A 16,086-nucleotide genomic window follows, 5' to 3' on the forward strand; every position below is an offset into this window, starting at 1 on the left:
CGGTGGAAAAGCGAATTTTTTTTTTCAAAAAAAAAAAAAAAAACGCTTTCTACCGGATAGTGATTTCTTCTGGGGGTAGCGTTAGTATCATGAACAACTGTGGACAAAGTTTTACCACCAGTTCCATATGCAATGCTGGTTCGAAACAGAAGCCTAGGCTCGCTTGCAAGTGTATAGAAATAAAATTAAAATAACTGAAGGGCCCATTAACCGATCTTTTCGAGCCGTTGCTAAGGAAAATTTATTCTCATATAACATCATTTTAGTTAGTTAGAGTTATTTCCTGTTTTTCATGATCAGTAGTACAAGTGATGACGTCATCAGGCCACGCTCTTGGTCATGTGACTAACACTGAAAATATACAAAGGTTCCCAGGCAAATTACTTTATCGGGATTTTATTCATTGATTTAATATTTTAATTTAAATCCTCGTTACGCTATGCATAGATTTTGTTTCATTTCTAAAAGGTCAGATTTTGAGAGAATTTCAAAATATTGAAAAATTCGTAATTATCTGAAAAAGGCATGATTTCGAAAAAGGAGTGCATAGCTATGTTTCCAACGTTGGCTTTAATCTAAATTCGTCAAAAAAGGCTGAAGTTAATGAAAAACCGCGTTTTCTTTAGCATTTAAAGAAACCGGAAGTGCGCCCCATATCTATTGGAAGTTACCTTATCAGCGCGTGCGCAATTTACACTACCAGCGCACTTCGGTAAGATCAAACAAAGCCACATGGAGTTAATTTTCCTCTTTCTGTTGCTCTTGTTTTTCTCTCTTTCTCTTATTTTGTCTTTGTTTGCACTTTTTTTACTTTGCATTTTGTGAAAAACAAAGAAACACATCTAAAATGTTTCACTTATTTTGTCTTTGTTTGCACTTTTTTACTTTGCATTTTGTGAAAAACAAAGAAACACATCTAAAATGTAAGTGAATATGCAAGTTATTGAGTTGTTTTTATTTTCCACGCTCAGGCTGACGTGAGTGACCGGAAGTGAAATTTCACTTCCTTAGCAACGCGCGCGAGCGCGCGCATAAATCGGTTAATGGGCCCTTAAGCGAGTCGCATGACTATGGGACTGATAGGGTGAATACAGTCCTAGTTGGGAATGAACTGTGTACTTTATACATAAAAAAATCTAGCCGGCGTTGTGATTGTTAAATATTCTCCACCCTCACCCCTTCCACATCCGTCCATCTCACCTTTCAACTTTTCTCATGAGTGATTGAGGTTATTTATTTATTTATTTATTTATTTATTTATTTAACATTTCTTTATACACGGTTAAAAATCATCAGGTAATACTAATATTTAAAATTAATACTAATAAACTACCAATAAACAGTCCATGCTAAATACTAATTAATAAAATTGAAGTAGTAAATCCTAATTTAAATATTAAACTAATCCTGTTTTCAATGAATGCCGTGTCTAACTTTAATTTGCTTTTAAAATGATTAAAGGATTTTATCACCCTGAAATTGCAGGGTAGGCTGTTCCAGAGAGTTGCACCACTGTAACTAAAGCTATTTTTCATATAGTTAGTTCGTGGATGAGGTACAACCAGTTTGTTTTCGGGATCCCTTAAAGAATAGTGCATTCCACTACGTTTTAGAAATTTAGACGATAGGTATTCAGGAACCAAGCCATTTAAAGATTTATGTACCATTAAGCCTTTCTGAATTTGACACTGGGTACACAAATCTTTCCAACCCAGTTGTCGTATTAGACCTTTGGCATCAGTATCATAACTAGAGGAAGTTAACACGCGAGCGGCGCGGTTCTGAAGCTTTTGTAGCCTGTCCGACAAAGTTTTACCGCAATTACCCCAGACAAGATTGCAATAGTCAAAATGGGGTTGAATTAGAGCACTGTATATATAAAGCAGTGTAGCTGGTGGAACAAAAGGCCTAACTCGTTTTATGGCACCGATCCCAGATGCAATCTTTTTAGACAATTTATCAATATGGGTTTGCCAAGTTAGGTTTTCGTCGATCAACACACCGAGCGATTTGACTGAGGAGACACGATTTATTGGAACATTATTAATTGAGAGCTCAAGTGTATCTGGAAGGGTACTCAATCTTTGTCTGGAACCAATCAACATAAATTCAGTTTTAGTCGCGTTTAAAGTAAGATTGTTAAAAGTAAGCCATTTGTTTAAATTACTTAGATCGTGATTTAGATTAGACTGTATAGAGCTCAGATCAGCTCCCGCATATGTGATGTGGGTGTCATCAGCATACATCCTAGGCTGACATGATGATAAGCAGTTGGGCAAGTCGTTAATGTAAATAAGAAATAATAGGGGACCTAGGATTGTTCCTTGAGGTACCCCACATTTTAGCGAACAGGTTTGAGAAAGAGAACCATTAACAAGACATCGTTGTGTACGGCTAGTTAAATATGAGTTGAACCAGTCAAGAGCTATTCCTTGAACTCCGTAAAGGTTCATTTTAGTTAAAAGAATTTCATGATCAACAGTGTCGAACGCTTTTTTTAAATCGAGAAAAACTACAGCATTAACATTTCTGCGATCGATATTAAACGCCCAACTATCGGTAGCTTCTAATAGAGCAGTAACAGTTGAATGCAATGAGCGAAAGCCCGACTGTTGTTTAGAAATTACGTCCTCTTTAGTTAGAAAGCTATATAGCTGGTCATACACGATCCTCTCGAATACCTTCAGTTAGCAATTACTGGAATGACTGAAATTGGTCGATAATTCTTTAGATCAGATCGCTCACCCTGCTTAAACAACGGAGTAGCTCTAACACATTTCTAATCGTCAGGAAATATACCAGAAGTCAAAGACTTGTTAAAGAGGTCAGATAAGGAGACCGAAATAAGATCAGTACATTCACGGATTAATCTAGCAGAAATGTCATCGAGACCTGTTGCTTTAGATCTAGATAATTTGTTTAGATGAGAAAAAACAATATTACTGCTAGTTGGACAGAAATGGAATGTTTTGTTGTTACAAGTGATAAAGTTAGTGTAGCTCGAATCATCATTTTGACCTATTGGAGGTATTTCATTGGCAAGTCTGGGCCCGATTGTTGAATAATGGTCATTAAAAGTATCTGAAATTTCACTAGAATTATTGCTTACAACGTCATTTACTTTTAGTTCTTTCACAGTCTCATTGCTTTAACGGCGAGATGTAAGTTCATTAATTGTTTGTCAAGTTTTCTTAGAGTTGCCCTCAAATTGCATAAAAGCTTTCGAAAAATAAGATGTCTCAGCAGTTTTGATCCTATTATTTATTGAGTTTCGCAGCTTTTTATACTTTTCCCAATCGCATGGATCATTTGACTTAACAGCTTTTCTCTTGGCAGCGTCACGATCGCGCCTACCTTTCTTCAAGTCTGAGTTGATCCAGGGTGCCTTATGTGATCTAATACGTTTAGTTCTAAATGGAGCATGAATGTTGACAATGCTCAGAAATTTTACTTTCCAGTCAGTCCACAAAATATTTGGATCATCATAATTACAGCTCCAGTCTTGTTGATAGATATCGTTGTGAAATTTTCCACGATTAAAGTTTTGAAAATTTCTGTAAGATATGGTAGAATGCCCCTTTGATGGGAAATCGGGAGATAGTTTACGATAAACATAAATAAGGCTATGATCGCTGATGCCAATATGAGAGACACCGGAACAGACTACCCTGTCAACATAGTTCGTATAGATTAAGTCAATTAATGTTGATGAGGATTCAGTTATGCGGGTCGGTTCAGTGATGAGTTGTTGGAGCCCATATAAATCAGATATTTCACATAAACGACGAGTATTCGTATCATAATGGGGAGAGGCCAAATTGCAGTTAAAATCGCCTACTAAGTAATATTCAAAGCCAAGGGAATCTAATTTACCGATAAGTGATTCAAAGTTGATTGGCCAAAGCGTGTCGTGATATATTCTAATAAAAACTTGGTATTGGGCAATTCAGAGTCGATTACTTTCTATAAACCCTTCCTGCCTGGCTATGGCAATGTGCAAGTCTTTACACCCCCGAGGGGAAAAATCGAGGATGCCGCGACCAGGACGAAATATCTACCCACCGTATCGCTATTGGAAGCGAAATATGCGCGCGCATACAGATTTTGGTGAGACCGTACAGCCAAAAATAGAGATTTACATATTTCAAAGCTAGGGAAAAGCATGTGTTGGACATATTCACTTTTTTACTCGGGCCTACGTAGGAAATTCCGAGTCTAAAGCCTAAAGCCGTTTTGTGTTGGTCGTCAAATGGGGGTCATGGTTCCCCGCGTTCCTTTGCGGGGAGCGAGGAAACTGGGGATGAGAATTGCTACAGCGTGCTCGTGTGTTTCGCACCTGGGGTGGCCTCAAGCTCAGTATGTGGGTATTATTGCTATACGAAATAGTGACATACAGTGGACATACAGTGTAAGAGTTCAACCCTAATTTATTATACGGAGCGTGCATGGTTAGTAATTAGTCATGACCTCCGTTGTAAGAGATTGTATGGAAAACACTTCTGTCACTGTCAAGTGTACGAAATTGGTAATAACATTTTCGTCTGTCCTGTTATTGATCATGAATTTCGTCATAACATTTTCAAATGTGGATCCACGAGGTGATAGTCGAGTGGATCCGCAGACTACATCTGTCTGTCCGCTTATTGACAATGAAAAGTAGCCAATGAGCGCGGGAGAATTTCGACAGTTATAGTAAAAAAAAACAGCTTTGGTGTGATCAGCGGAAGCTCCACTAGATAATATCGCGGGCGATGTCGCGGGCGATTAAATACGACGGAAGCCTGGGTAAGAATGTTGTCAATTTGTTTTAATTACCAGAAAATGATTTTCTTTTCTGTGAACAACACTGTATAACGCCCTCTCAGACCTTCCTTTACGCATATTTGAAGTTTGAAAAGTACGAACTTTCGAACGAGTACATCTAAAACATGTGGTTGGCATCCAAACTGATTGCGTGACTTTTTTTGCTTGATTGACGCCTGCCGCGGAGGGCAGAAAGTTGCTCGCGTCTCGTGCCTCGAGCCTTCAACGATTTACACGCTTACAACCAGCGATGTTTCTCCTTTATGGTAAGTATACGTAAGCGAAATACTATAGATGTCCTAGAGTTTGTCAACTGAGTAGTTCAAGGAGGAGGAATGGGTGTTTTTATGGCCATTAATATGTGCCCAAAGGCATGAAGAGGATTGAGTGAGTGAGTGAGTGAGTGAGTGAGTGAGTGAGTGAGTGAGTGAGTGAGTGAGTGAGTGAGTGAGTGAGTGAGTGAGTGAGTGAGTGAGTGAGTGAGTGAGTGAGTGAGTGAGTGAATGAATGAATGGGTGTTTGCGCTTACAGGCAATCACACTTACGCTGTAGGCTAAAATAGACCCATGTCGATCTTAATCTAACTCACCTTCGATTGCCGTTCGATTTAAACTTGGTTCAGTTTCGTTTGTTTTACCACTGTTTGGTGTGGTATCTGTAACACGAGTCCATTCTCTTTGGGTAGACTTTGTACTGCACTGTTCTGTTCTGCACTGTTCTGTTCCATTTGTCAGGACATAGTAAACTAGCTTAGAGAATTGGGTCACTGAGTGTATCGTACAATGTTTCCCCTCTTCATGGATGGACTCCTCAATTGTTAACATATTTCCACGTGCTCTATTAAATGCCCACCTGACGTTAAGTTCAACTCCCCCCCTCCTTTCCCTCTCTTCGCTGCCCCCTGTCCTTCAATTTACACATGGTAATTTTCCTGTGCCAATATGAATCACTGGATATAGTCTCCAAATTTCTAAAAAAAGTATCTGAAACACTAATAAGACCTTGACTGGAGCTTGCCGAAGACATCTGTTTGTGTTGGCCTGTTGCCTGTTCAACTTTCCTAGAACAAAGGATTTTTTTTATTATACAGACATAAGTGTTTTACTGGAAAATACACCACTCGTAAAATTCATACGAAACTACATCCAGGACTCGAGTGGCATGTTTCCCTTATCCTCACTAGAAAAATGTTTGGCAACGTTCATGTGACCTTTGAACAAGTTTTGGAGAATCTTTGGAAATCTTCGTGAAGTGGTCGGAATTCTTTGGAAAATCGTAAAAAATGCCATCATCAGTATGTCTGTGTAATAAAAAGAACATTACACGTTAGCTCAAAGATATGAATTTTATGTTCTAGTGGCAAGAACAATATCTCACTTGTTCGCTGCACTCACTCCAGAGATATTGTTCTTGCCACTCAAACATAAAATTCATATCTTCTCACCTCCATGTAATATCCTCTATTTATTATATAGACACAAGTGTTTTACAAGAAAATACACTACTCGTAAAATTCGTAGGAAACCACATCTGGTACTTGAGTGGCGTATTTTCCATATCCTCACTAGTGAGGATATCGATGATTTTACTGATATCAAGTTCATCTCTTAAACTGTACTTAAATTTGTTGGTGTATCATTGAAACATCTTCAGATCTTCCTCGAAAGTCTTCAGCAATCTTCAGTAATCTTCGGAAATCTTTGGAAATTTTCAGAAAATGTTCGGCAACGCTCGTGTGACCTCTCGGACAAATTTTAGAGAATCTTTGGAAATCTTCATGAAGTGTTCGGAAATCTTCAGAAAATCGTCAAAAATGCCATCATCAGTATGTCTATATAATAAAAAGAACATTGCACGTTATCTCGAAGATATGAATTTTATGTTCTGGTGGCAAGAACAATATCTCACTTGTTCGCTGCGCTCACTCATGAGATATCGTTCTTGCCACTCGAACATAACTGTGTAATATCCTCTATATATTTCACTGTTTGTGATATAAATCAGTCAAGTTTCTCATTGTCTTAAAAGTTTTAGTTCTTGGCTTAAATGCACTGCACTGTCTATATTTTGACATTCCATGGACAGGCCAATAATTTGTGAATATTTAGATGATGCTAGGGGAAATCTGGTTCCCAGAGGTCACATTCCTTTTTCAGAAGGTGATGCGACTTTAATCACAGCAGTTGCTTTCTCTATGCGTGTTCAGAAACTATTATTGAACTTGGATTCATGCATGTACTGGAACAGGAGTTTCTGGTTCCAATTTTTGATTTTGTCCAGAGTCCTTTAGGCTTTCAGTCACTTGTTTGAAAATGCTCAAAGGATGAAATGATGAACTAGTGAACTTCCCTGCTTCAAACCCTGTAGATGTAACTAATATTATTATCCAGCTACACTCAAAGTGCAAATATTGCTCTTGAGGAGGGTAGCAGAGGTACAGACTCCTTTTTATGCCATAAACTGGATAAGATTAAACATTTTGGCTTTTGAGCCTCCCCCCCTTCAACCCCTTCAAAATATCCAGTGACCCTTCCTTGGAAAAAGGTCTGGATATTTCCTAGAACCTGATGTGCTCCCTCGTGTCCAAATAGCTTGAGAGATGTACTCAAGAAAGTTGGGAGAATTTGAAAGGGTTTACCAGTAATATATAAATCTTTGTCTGTGGCTTGGGCATAGATAAACTTTCAAATTCTTCTAAACTCTCTCTCTACCATACACATATTACTCTTGGCACCAAAGGGAATGCTTTGTAGTGTATATTTTTTATGCCCTAGTTCCAAGTATATAATAAATATTATAGTATAATTATATAATTTTAAGTCGCTGTTTAACTCATATAATATTAACATCAATCATTGATTTCTACACACTGTTCTGTCTTCAGGGTTTTGCTTGCTGTTGTGGGGATTGGCTTGTGCTGAAGGTAATGTTAAAACTAATATCAAAATAATGTTCTAAAATGCATAGAAGAATTTTAGATTTTCTTTAAAAGCTTTAGAGTTTTCTTATGTATTTTAAGAACATTCTAGCTGTGAACTTTGCTGTAAAATGCTATTTACAGTGAGGAAACTGAACTGTGAACACATGATGGTTTTTCACATACTGTACAAGACTAGCATTTTTACAGTGTAAAAACACTAAATACCCTTGTTAATATGAAGAGCCCTCATTCCATGGTCACTGAGATGTGCCAAAAAATGTCACATGTAACCAGTCTGAGACTTCTCACTGTAAAAACCCTTGTTATTAACATAATGAGCAGCTCAATTCAGAGATGGCAAGTCATGCATGATTTCATGGTATCTTTACTGCTGACAAATGCGAGTTAATGTTAGTTGAGCACTTCAGGGCATTATAGCAAAACAAAGTTAAAAGGGTTCTGGGATCATGTGTGCTAAAGGCATCTGCAGTCAAGTGTCAATTGATGCCCCCGATCGACCCTAGATTGACATCTTGATTAACACTTGATTGACATCTCTATCGATACTTGGTCAACGCTGAATTGATATCTTGCTTGACAATCCGTCAAAGTAAACTAATTTTCCCAGACACGCCATTGAGTTTCGATTGATATATTATGAGTTGGTCAGTGCTCTTCCAACTATTGACCAACTGTTGATCGAGTGTCGATCAACATGTCAATCTAGGGTCAATCTAGTGTCAATCGAGTATCGACTGAGATGTCCATTGAGATTCAGATTGAGTGTTGATCAATCAAGATGTCAATGGAGTGTTGATTGAGGGTAAATCTATGGTATCAATCGACTCTCAACCATGGATGCCTTTAGTACATATGATCCAATTTCTGCACAGTTGCTTGGTTTGGCGTGTACTCCTACTCAGACTTCCATATTCCAATTATTCCTTTATTTGCTCTTGTGCTTTACAAGCAAATTTTACTCCAGGGGAATGGTGGTTTTCCTTTTGAAGGACTGGGTGTTGAAAATTAAGTCCTTCTACCCAACCTTCCCCTAAACATATATTAAACTTAAAATTACAATTAAAACATCAACGCTATATCTTTCAGTGTGCAATACTTCCTGTGGTTAATCAAACAATGAGTCTCTTAGCCTCAGTTTCAGCCATCTCTTCAAGAGTGTGTGACTCAAGGAGATGTCTGAGGTTAAGGCCATGGGTCACGGTCAGGTACTTTATTTATGGCTTGTCGACATTCGAAGAAGAGAAGATATCTCAGCTAAAGGAGAAATGACGAATATTGGGTTTTTGACTGTTCTTCCAACAGCCCATTTCTAAATTGCCTTTTGCCTCTGTGTCAAAACAAGTCTGTGCGAAATCCTTCTTTTGAAAATCTGTTTCATCACACTTTCATTTTCGTGCAAATCAAACTCCTCTCCATATGAAAAGTTTTCTATGAGGACTTGTTTTGAAACGGAGGCAAAAGACAACTCAGAAGTGGCCTACTGATTTATTATTTTAGAATTATACGTCAAATTTAGTACTTTTATGAAATTAGCATAAATTTTACTGTTGCTATTACTTTAAAACCTGTTCAACTCTATTTCAATGTGATTGGCCCTTTTTATTCCCTGTCACTGCAAGTTCTTTATTCCCAGCCACTTCAAGTTCTCTTTTTTCCTTTTACAGCAGGCCTTTCTCGTTGTTCCTCTAAGAATTCCCGTGATGTGAACATGAACATTTTGCTAGGAAATGCATCTGGTGTCATCCAAAGCCCCGGATATCCATCCAGTTACCCGTACAAACTAATCACACAGTGTCGTTGGAAGATTATAGCTCCACAAGGAAAAATGGTACGCATGACATTTACAAGTTTCCAGCTGAACATGTATGATTGGGTTGAGTTCACTGACAACACTGATAATTGGAATCCGTATTTTATAACACGCAGTGGATCAGTGCCTTCATTTACTGTTTATTCAACTGGGCGTGGTCAACTTGGCGTTAAGGTAAAGGGTCTAAAAGGAGATACAGGAAAAACCGGCCCAGGATTCATTGCAACTTACACAATGGTTCCAGCCGCAGGTAAGACGCTAAATATTCCGGATATACTACGTGATGTAAATCTTGCGTTTACTTTATAAGCCAAACTGTGACTGTTGATTCGGATTTAGGGAAAAACATTTTTACAACTGCAACTTCGAATTATCTTGCTTTTTTTTTCTTGTGTTATTTTTGCCATTTATAAATATAATAAGAATACATCAATGTATATTATAGGCAAGGAAGCCCAGGGAAACTAATAAGGCTTCTTTATTACCTTTCAAGGGATGTGTAAAACTAATTAACAACTGACCTTTTTAGCTTGGGTGGTTCGTTGCCCCATTTCAGACCATCTGATGATACCTTTGAGGATTCTCGCTGTCAAATATTCAAATAGTCGCATGTATATGAATTCACAATTGTAAGATGGGTAAAAGAACAATTCTTTTTTTAGAATACCACGTGGTCTGTGATGAGAAAATAAACCACCCAAGCTAAAAAATGTCTCTACTGCCAAAACGCACAGAATATTACCTGAAATATATATACTTAGTCGATGAGGCCGAATTACCCGAATTGTTCAAGATCAGAGGATATCCTGCAAGATTCTCAGCATGTCAGTTATTTGATTCTTCAGTAAATTGTGAACCAATCGCTATTTTTCCAGCTCTTTGCAGCGTTTTGACGTTTTGAAAGATATCGAACGAGCGTTATCGAATGCACTTCTAGATATTCAATAGACACATGAGTCTCACGGTATTAGCACGCCAGGAAACTGGTTTGACAGGTTAGTTGTAGTCGTCTTAGTAAACGTTGGTTCATAAATCTCGTTTTAGTCAATTTAGTGTGAAGTATTTCTGTAAATTTTTACTCGTTATTTGTATTTCGACTTGCCCACAGGTTCGCCAAAATACCACAAGACTCGTAAAAATGTACCGTGACTCTCCACAGCAAAATGTCTAATATTATATTTAGAGGGAAAGAACGAAAAAAAATGAAAGGAAAAATAAAACAAAAAATTAGGTCGTTCAGGGGATGGGAAACTCTATGGCGGATGGCCTTGGATTGTAGTGTCAACTGACTATGGTTCACGCCCCGTTATCAGTAAGGTTCAAATTGTGATTTGTTGCTCCTGTTGTTCTTAATATTTAGTTTCATCCGGAACTTGCAATCCACAAGAAAACACCACTGTCCACATGGCTGGTGAAGGAATGAGCTTTGCAACTCCGGGATTTCCCGAATACCGGGGGAAAGGGGCTTGCCTTTGGAACATCACCGTATCTCCTGGAAAGTTTGTGAAGCTTACATTTTGGAGTTTCAGGGCATCAGGATGCAAGCAAAACTACGCGTACGTTTTTGACGTAACAAGTTCCAAAAGAATATTGTTGGGAAAGTTCTGTTATAACCAAAACGAGAATGAGCAGGTTGTTTATTCAAAGGGAAACAATATGTTGGTTTCAGCTTTATTCATGGAGGGTGGCTTTGTTGCGACGTACGAGGCCGTTAGTAAACTCCCTGCCCCATACTCCTGTCTAAACAATAGGGACATGCATTTGAATAAAACGTCTGGTGAATTTGCAAGCTTCAATTATCCCCATCTGTACCCTAACGGAGCTAAATGTTCCTGGGCAATCAACGCTCCGGCTGGTTATCTCATCCAGTTGACGTTTCATTCCTTCAACTTGGAGAGTTCTGAAGATTGCGAGGCAGATTATGTAACAGTTAAACAAGGCTCATTCTATACTTTGGCGATGAGTGACCTGATTGGCAGATTCTGTGGTTCTTCTCTTCCCCCTGTTATTCGGTCAACATATTCAAATGTCTACGTGGATTTCGTGAGTGACAGATCAGGAGGATTCACAGGATTTCATGCAAGCTATACTGTATTCCCCGACCGTAAGTATAACCGCGGTCGAAGCGGGTTTTATTTTTCGGTCAGATCTCTATGTTTCGAATATTTTCTTAGAGGTATTACAAAGTTCCAATCCAACTCTAGGAAACAGGTTTTGGTCAATCACATGTTGGGTACCTAACAAATTGAACAGACTCCGTTCAATTTGTTTTTAATTATTGATTACGATCATGCTCCTAAAAGCATAAAAAGTCACTAGATTTTAGGAACACATGATCTGAGGGGACCTGACATTTTAAAGCTGCCTAAGGTCAACACCACAACCTACGGACCTAAATCGTGACGTTACCTAGTACCAAAGTTATGGAACCTGCCAGTCAGACAGAACTATCAGAACTTTTAAGGCCTTCAAAAAATATGTAACGAAATTGACCTTTTGGGCCTTTTAACGTAACTTTTTGCTTGTTATATTGATCGTACGTAAGATTATCGTTTTTACTTCTTAGCATAGCGTGTAACTATTTTTAGATTGAATTTTATGACCTGACTTAAATTTTTTAGGTGCTTGTCCTGTTTTATAGGGAAGATAACCTAGGCATCATTTGCTTCTCACTAGCCTCACGTATTTCTTTAACTCTGTAATCTTCTTTTTGAGAACGATTCATTTCACTTTTCACTGAAACTGTTGTTCTTGTAGATAAATCCGAATTCCTTTTAGCTTATTAAAACACAAATCAGCACCCCACGTTACTTTCAAAATTATGGATCTCTCTCTGTGAAGAATTAAAGTCATCTCCACTTTCGTTGACAGCGGCTGTGGGACCGTGCAAACTCGACGGAGTTGATAACGTCATTCCTATAACTGGTGACACTGGAAAAGTTTTCTCGCCCCAGTTTCCTCCTGGCACTCCTCCTAGAAGCAAGATGTGTACTTGGATCATAACAGTACCGGAAGGTCTCTTCGTGAGGTTTAGCTTGATATCCTACAACTTTGACGACAGTGATGGGAATAGGAATACTACCCTTGAAATTCGTGATGGACAGAATTCATCAAGCGATTTGTTGAAGTTATATTCCGAATGGCCTTACACGACAGCGAATGAGGTCTTTTCCAGCGGCCGCCATCTTTGGGTTCAGTTCCAGTCTCCTAAGCCTGACTGGAGTTATATGTTTAGGTTCAGTGCAGTTTTTGAGGCAGTGTCACAATGTAAGCAGGGACATATCTGCGGGGGGAAGGGCGGGGGGGGGGGGTCTAAAGTTATGGTAGGTCCTTGCCTTGCTCGAGTTAAGGGGATGAGGACGATGCAGCCCCTTATATCGTCGATTAATTAGAAAATTTGGTGCTCGAGAAAAATTGGATTTGCAATTACAATAATTGCTTTACGTTCCTTTACTATTGTTTTGGCTCTTTTTGTTTTCGATCTGAATTTAAACGGTTAATTACACGTTGAAGTTAGTTTCAAGTGCTCGGTACAGTCTTTCAAATTCCTTGAAACAATGTATTTTTCGTGTTTTCAGTACCAGCTTCGTTCTCTTGCGTGGCAAGTAAACAAGTATTCGAGTTAACTTCAGAGAAGGGATCTCTGGCTAGCTTCAACTATCCTCTGCCTTACGACCTTTATCCCGTCGATTGTCTCTGGACCATCACTGTGAACAAATACAAGCAAATTGAACTGTCCTTCGATGTCTTCAATTTATCTGGCTCTACACCCAAGTGTTTAGATTCGGATTACGTGGAGTTTGGAAACGGCAATGCGACATTTGCGAAACGTATACAAAGATTGTGTGGATCAGGAAAACCTTCTACTATAAAATCAAAGGATTCGGTGATGTGGTTTAGGTTCGTGTCTACCGGAAAGACGAAGTATCCGGGATTTAAGGCGAGCTACAAATCAGTAGGTTAGTATGAATGGTGTTTGTCGGATAAATCTGTAAGGACGCCTTTAAATACAATGTACAACGTGTAATAATTGTGGTTTGCTTTAGACATTAAAACATTTAAGTTGAAAAGTTGCAGAGCACGCTTCGATATACAGTGGAATCCCGCTTTACGGCCACCCCGTTCATAAGGTCACCTCACCTTATTACGGCCACTTTATTCTGGCCCGAAGAGAAGTTCAGTCAGTCATTTTCTTATTTAAAGAACCCCTTCAAGACGGCCACCCCGTTAATTCGGCCAGATTTTTGTGGCCTGTTGGTGACCGGATTAACAGGGTTCCACTGTAGTGGATTAAGTTACTCTGGCTCTCGTTCGTACGTTATAGAGTAAGTGTGGGGAAAAAGTGAATTGACTGACTCCTGCTAACTGATCGACTGATAGACGAACTGACAGTTATAACTGTCTGACTCATTGACTGACGACTGCAGATCGTGTACCTGACTGATTGACTGACTGATAGACGGACTGATTGATTGACTTATGTAATGATTGACGAATGAACTGACCTACCGCCAAACAGAATAACAAACAGACAGACGGATATACAGACAGACGGCAGAAAGACAGACGGACAAGACAGACAGACAGACAGACAGACAGACAGACGGCAGAAAGACAGACGGACAGACAGACAGACAGACACAGACAGACAGAGAAAAGTGTATTTTACTTTTACAGGCTAGAGCTAACAAGGACGAGAGTAGACCGACCGTGCGACCGACCGCCAGGCTGACTGACCTGGTGTCTGACCGACTGACAAAGTCAGTCAGTCACTCACAAAGCAACAAGCTGTATTTGCAGGCTAGGCAAACCTGCGTCCCTAATGAAACAAACTTTGAATAGAGTATTCATTTAATTCCTGTGTGCTTATGTTGTCTTGCCATATCTTAATTCGTATCTCTTGTCATTTCCTCAGTGTCTACATTAGCCGTTCTGAAGATTGTGGCAATTTGTGTTGGAGTAATTGCTCTTTGCGTGCTGATCGGAATTCTAAGCTACAAATACTGGAAGTCCCGGCGAAATCGAGCTCGGTGTCCCATTGTTCTGAGATTGAACGGTGGCGAAGATCAGGGGACGCTTCTGCAAGATCAAGGCACGAGCCTGTAGCTTGTTTTAAAAGCGAAGGGAATGTCAGTTCGACTATGAAGTTTCTTTGAGTGTGAAACAATGTTGATTTCTGTATGCTTTCTTCAAGATTTGCGACGTGTATGAAACTTGGTATATCAATTTTTTTTAAAAAAATGTCTATTTAAAAGGGATGGTAATTTCTTTTGCTCGGCACATGTACACGGTTCATGTGTAGCCTGTCTACAGCCGCCCCCTCCCCTCAAAAAAATCGGGGAGAGAGGCGGCTGTACACAGCTACACATATGCAAATCACAACGTTTGCCTATTCTATTCCATTATTTATGAGACACTTGAAAGCGAGCTCGTGACTCGCGCGAAATTTTCCTTTGAATCTTGAAAACGCAGCGATGTATTTTCCAACTTCCCATGTACCACTCTACTCTATTGCCTATCACCCAATCGGATGCGAGTAAGTAACTCTTGCGAGTGTCCAGAATAAGTTTTTCGGGCAAAATATTAAATTTCATGTTCAATACTAAATTCGATCTTTTTTCTGTAAATCCGTTGACGAAGTATCTTCCACGAAAGTTGGGAATCAGCCAACCTTCATTCACAAATTGTAGTCTAACTGAGAAGAGCACTTTTGTGTAATTTTTTTTTTTTATCACACATGAGCAGCTGGTTAAGTCATTGAAATGTTAAGGATTTTTTTTTTGTAGATTTTCATGTATGGCAATCATGGTAAAGGTTAATAAACTATCGGGTCAACTTATTTATTATTAATCAATAGTTGTGCTATGTTTGATTACCTCCGATCACGGCTCCGATAGACTTGTTTACAAGAACTGGAGAAATCCGCGCGAGCTCATTGGCTAATTTTCATTGTCATTAAGCAGACAGACACAACGCGTCAACGAGTGAGAGCGGACAATTTGACAATTTGTTATTGTAAATGACGTCAGTTTTTCATGCGTCTGTTCTGTTATTGACAATGAATTTCGTCATAACATTGTCAGAGTAGTCTGTGGATCCGCTCGGCTATCGCCTCGTGAATCCACAGCTACTTTGACAATACGTGAACAGTAACAGGGCAGACGCATGATAAACTGACGTTAATTTGTGAAATAGAGGCTGGTTTTCACTAGTCGAAATGCTTACGACTTAGTGAAAATCAAAAATCGGAGTGATAGGCTCGACGGAACTAGATTGTTGGAGTCGTAATGAGACGTGGAAGAACCCACTAATCACAATTCTCGATTCCAAGCATCGTGATTGGTTTATTCCTCGGCTCTGACCATCTAGTTTTCACTGGATCACACGCGTTGGAGTCTTGTTAAAATGAAATTCCCTGTTTGATAATACTCTTCCTGTCTGTAAATATGCAGATCGAACTGTGTCATTGAACTACGGAGCCGAAGTAGGCTTCCTCGTCACACAGTATTATTGTTCCTATATTTAATGCCAT

General features: G+C 39.1%; 1 protein-coding gene across 2 annotated transcripts; it reads left to right on the plus strand.

Annotated features, from left to right (window-relative positions):
• Positions 1-3,484: 3,484 nt before the first annotated feature.
• LOC145497915 (dorsal-ventral patterning tolloid-like protein 1) lies at positions 3,485-15,393 on the plus strand. Of its 2 annotated transcripts, XM_081477790.1 has the most exons (7): positions 3,485-5,069; positions 7,688-7,726; positions 9,409-9,804; positions 10,915-11,658; positions 12,426-12,821; positions 13,133-13,513; positions 14,470-15,393. In XM_081477790.1, exons 1-7 carry the CDS (start codon positions 5,054-5,056, stop codon positions 14,658-14,660), a joined length of 2,163 nt encoding a protein of 720 aa, XP_081333916.1. In that variant the 5' UTR covers positions 3,485-5,053; the 3' UTR covers positions 14,661-15,393. The 2 variants fall into 2 exon arrangements, with proteins under 2 accessions (XP_081333916.1, XP_081333917.1); XM_081477791.1 differs by lacking the exons at positions 3,485-5,069; positions 7,688-7,726 and having other exon boundaries at positions 9,484-9,572; positions 9,671-10,549.
• The last annotated feature ends 693 nt before the right edge of the window (positions 15,394-16,086 follow it).

The sequence above is a fragment of the Orbicella franksi genome, chromosome 9, assembly GCF_964199315.1.
Source record: "Orbicella franksi chromosome 9, jaOrbFran1.1, whole genome shotgun sequence".
Classification (NCBI taxonomy): domain Eukaryota; kingdom Metazoa; phylum Cnidaria; class Anthozoa; order Scleractinia; family Merulinidae; genus Orbicella; species Orbicella franksi.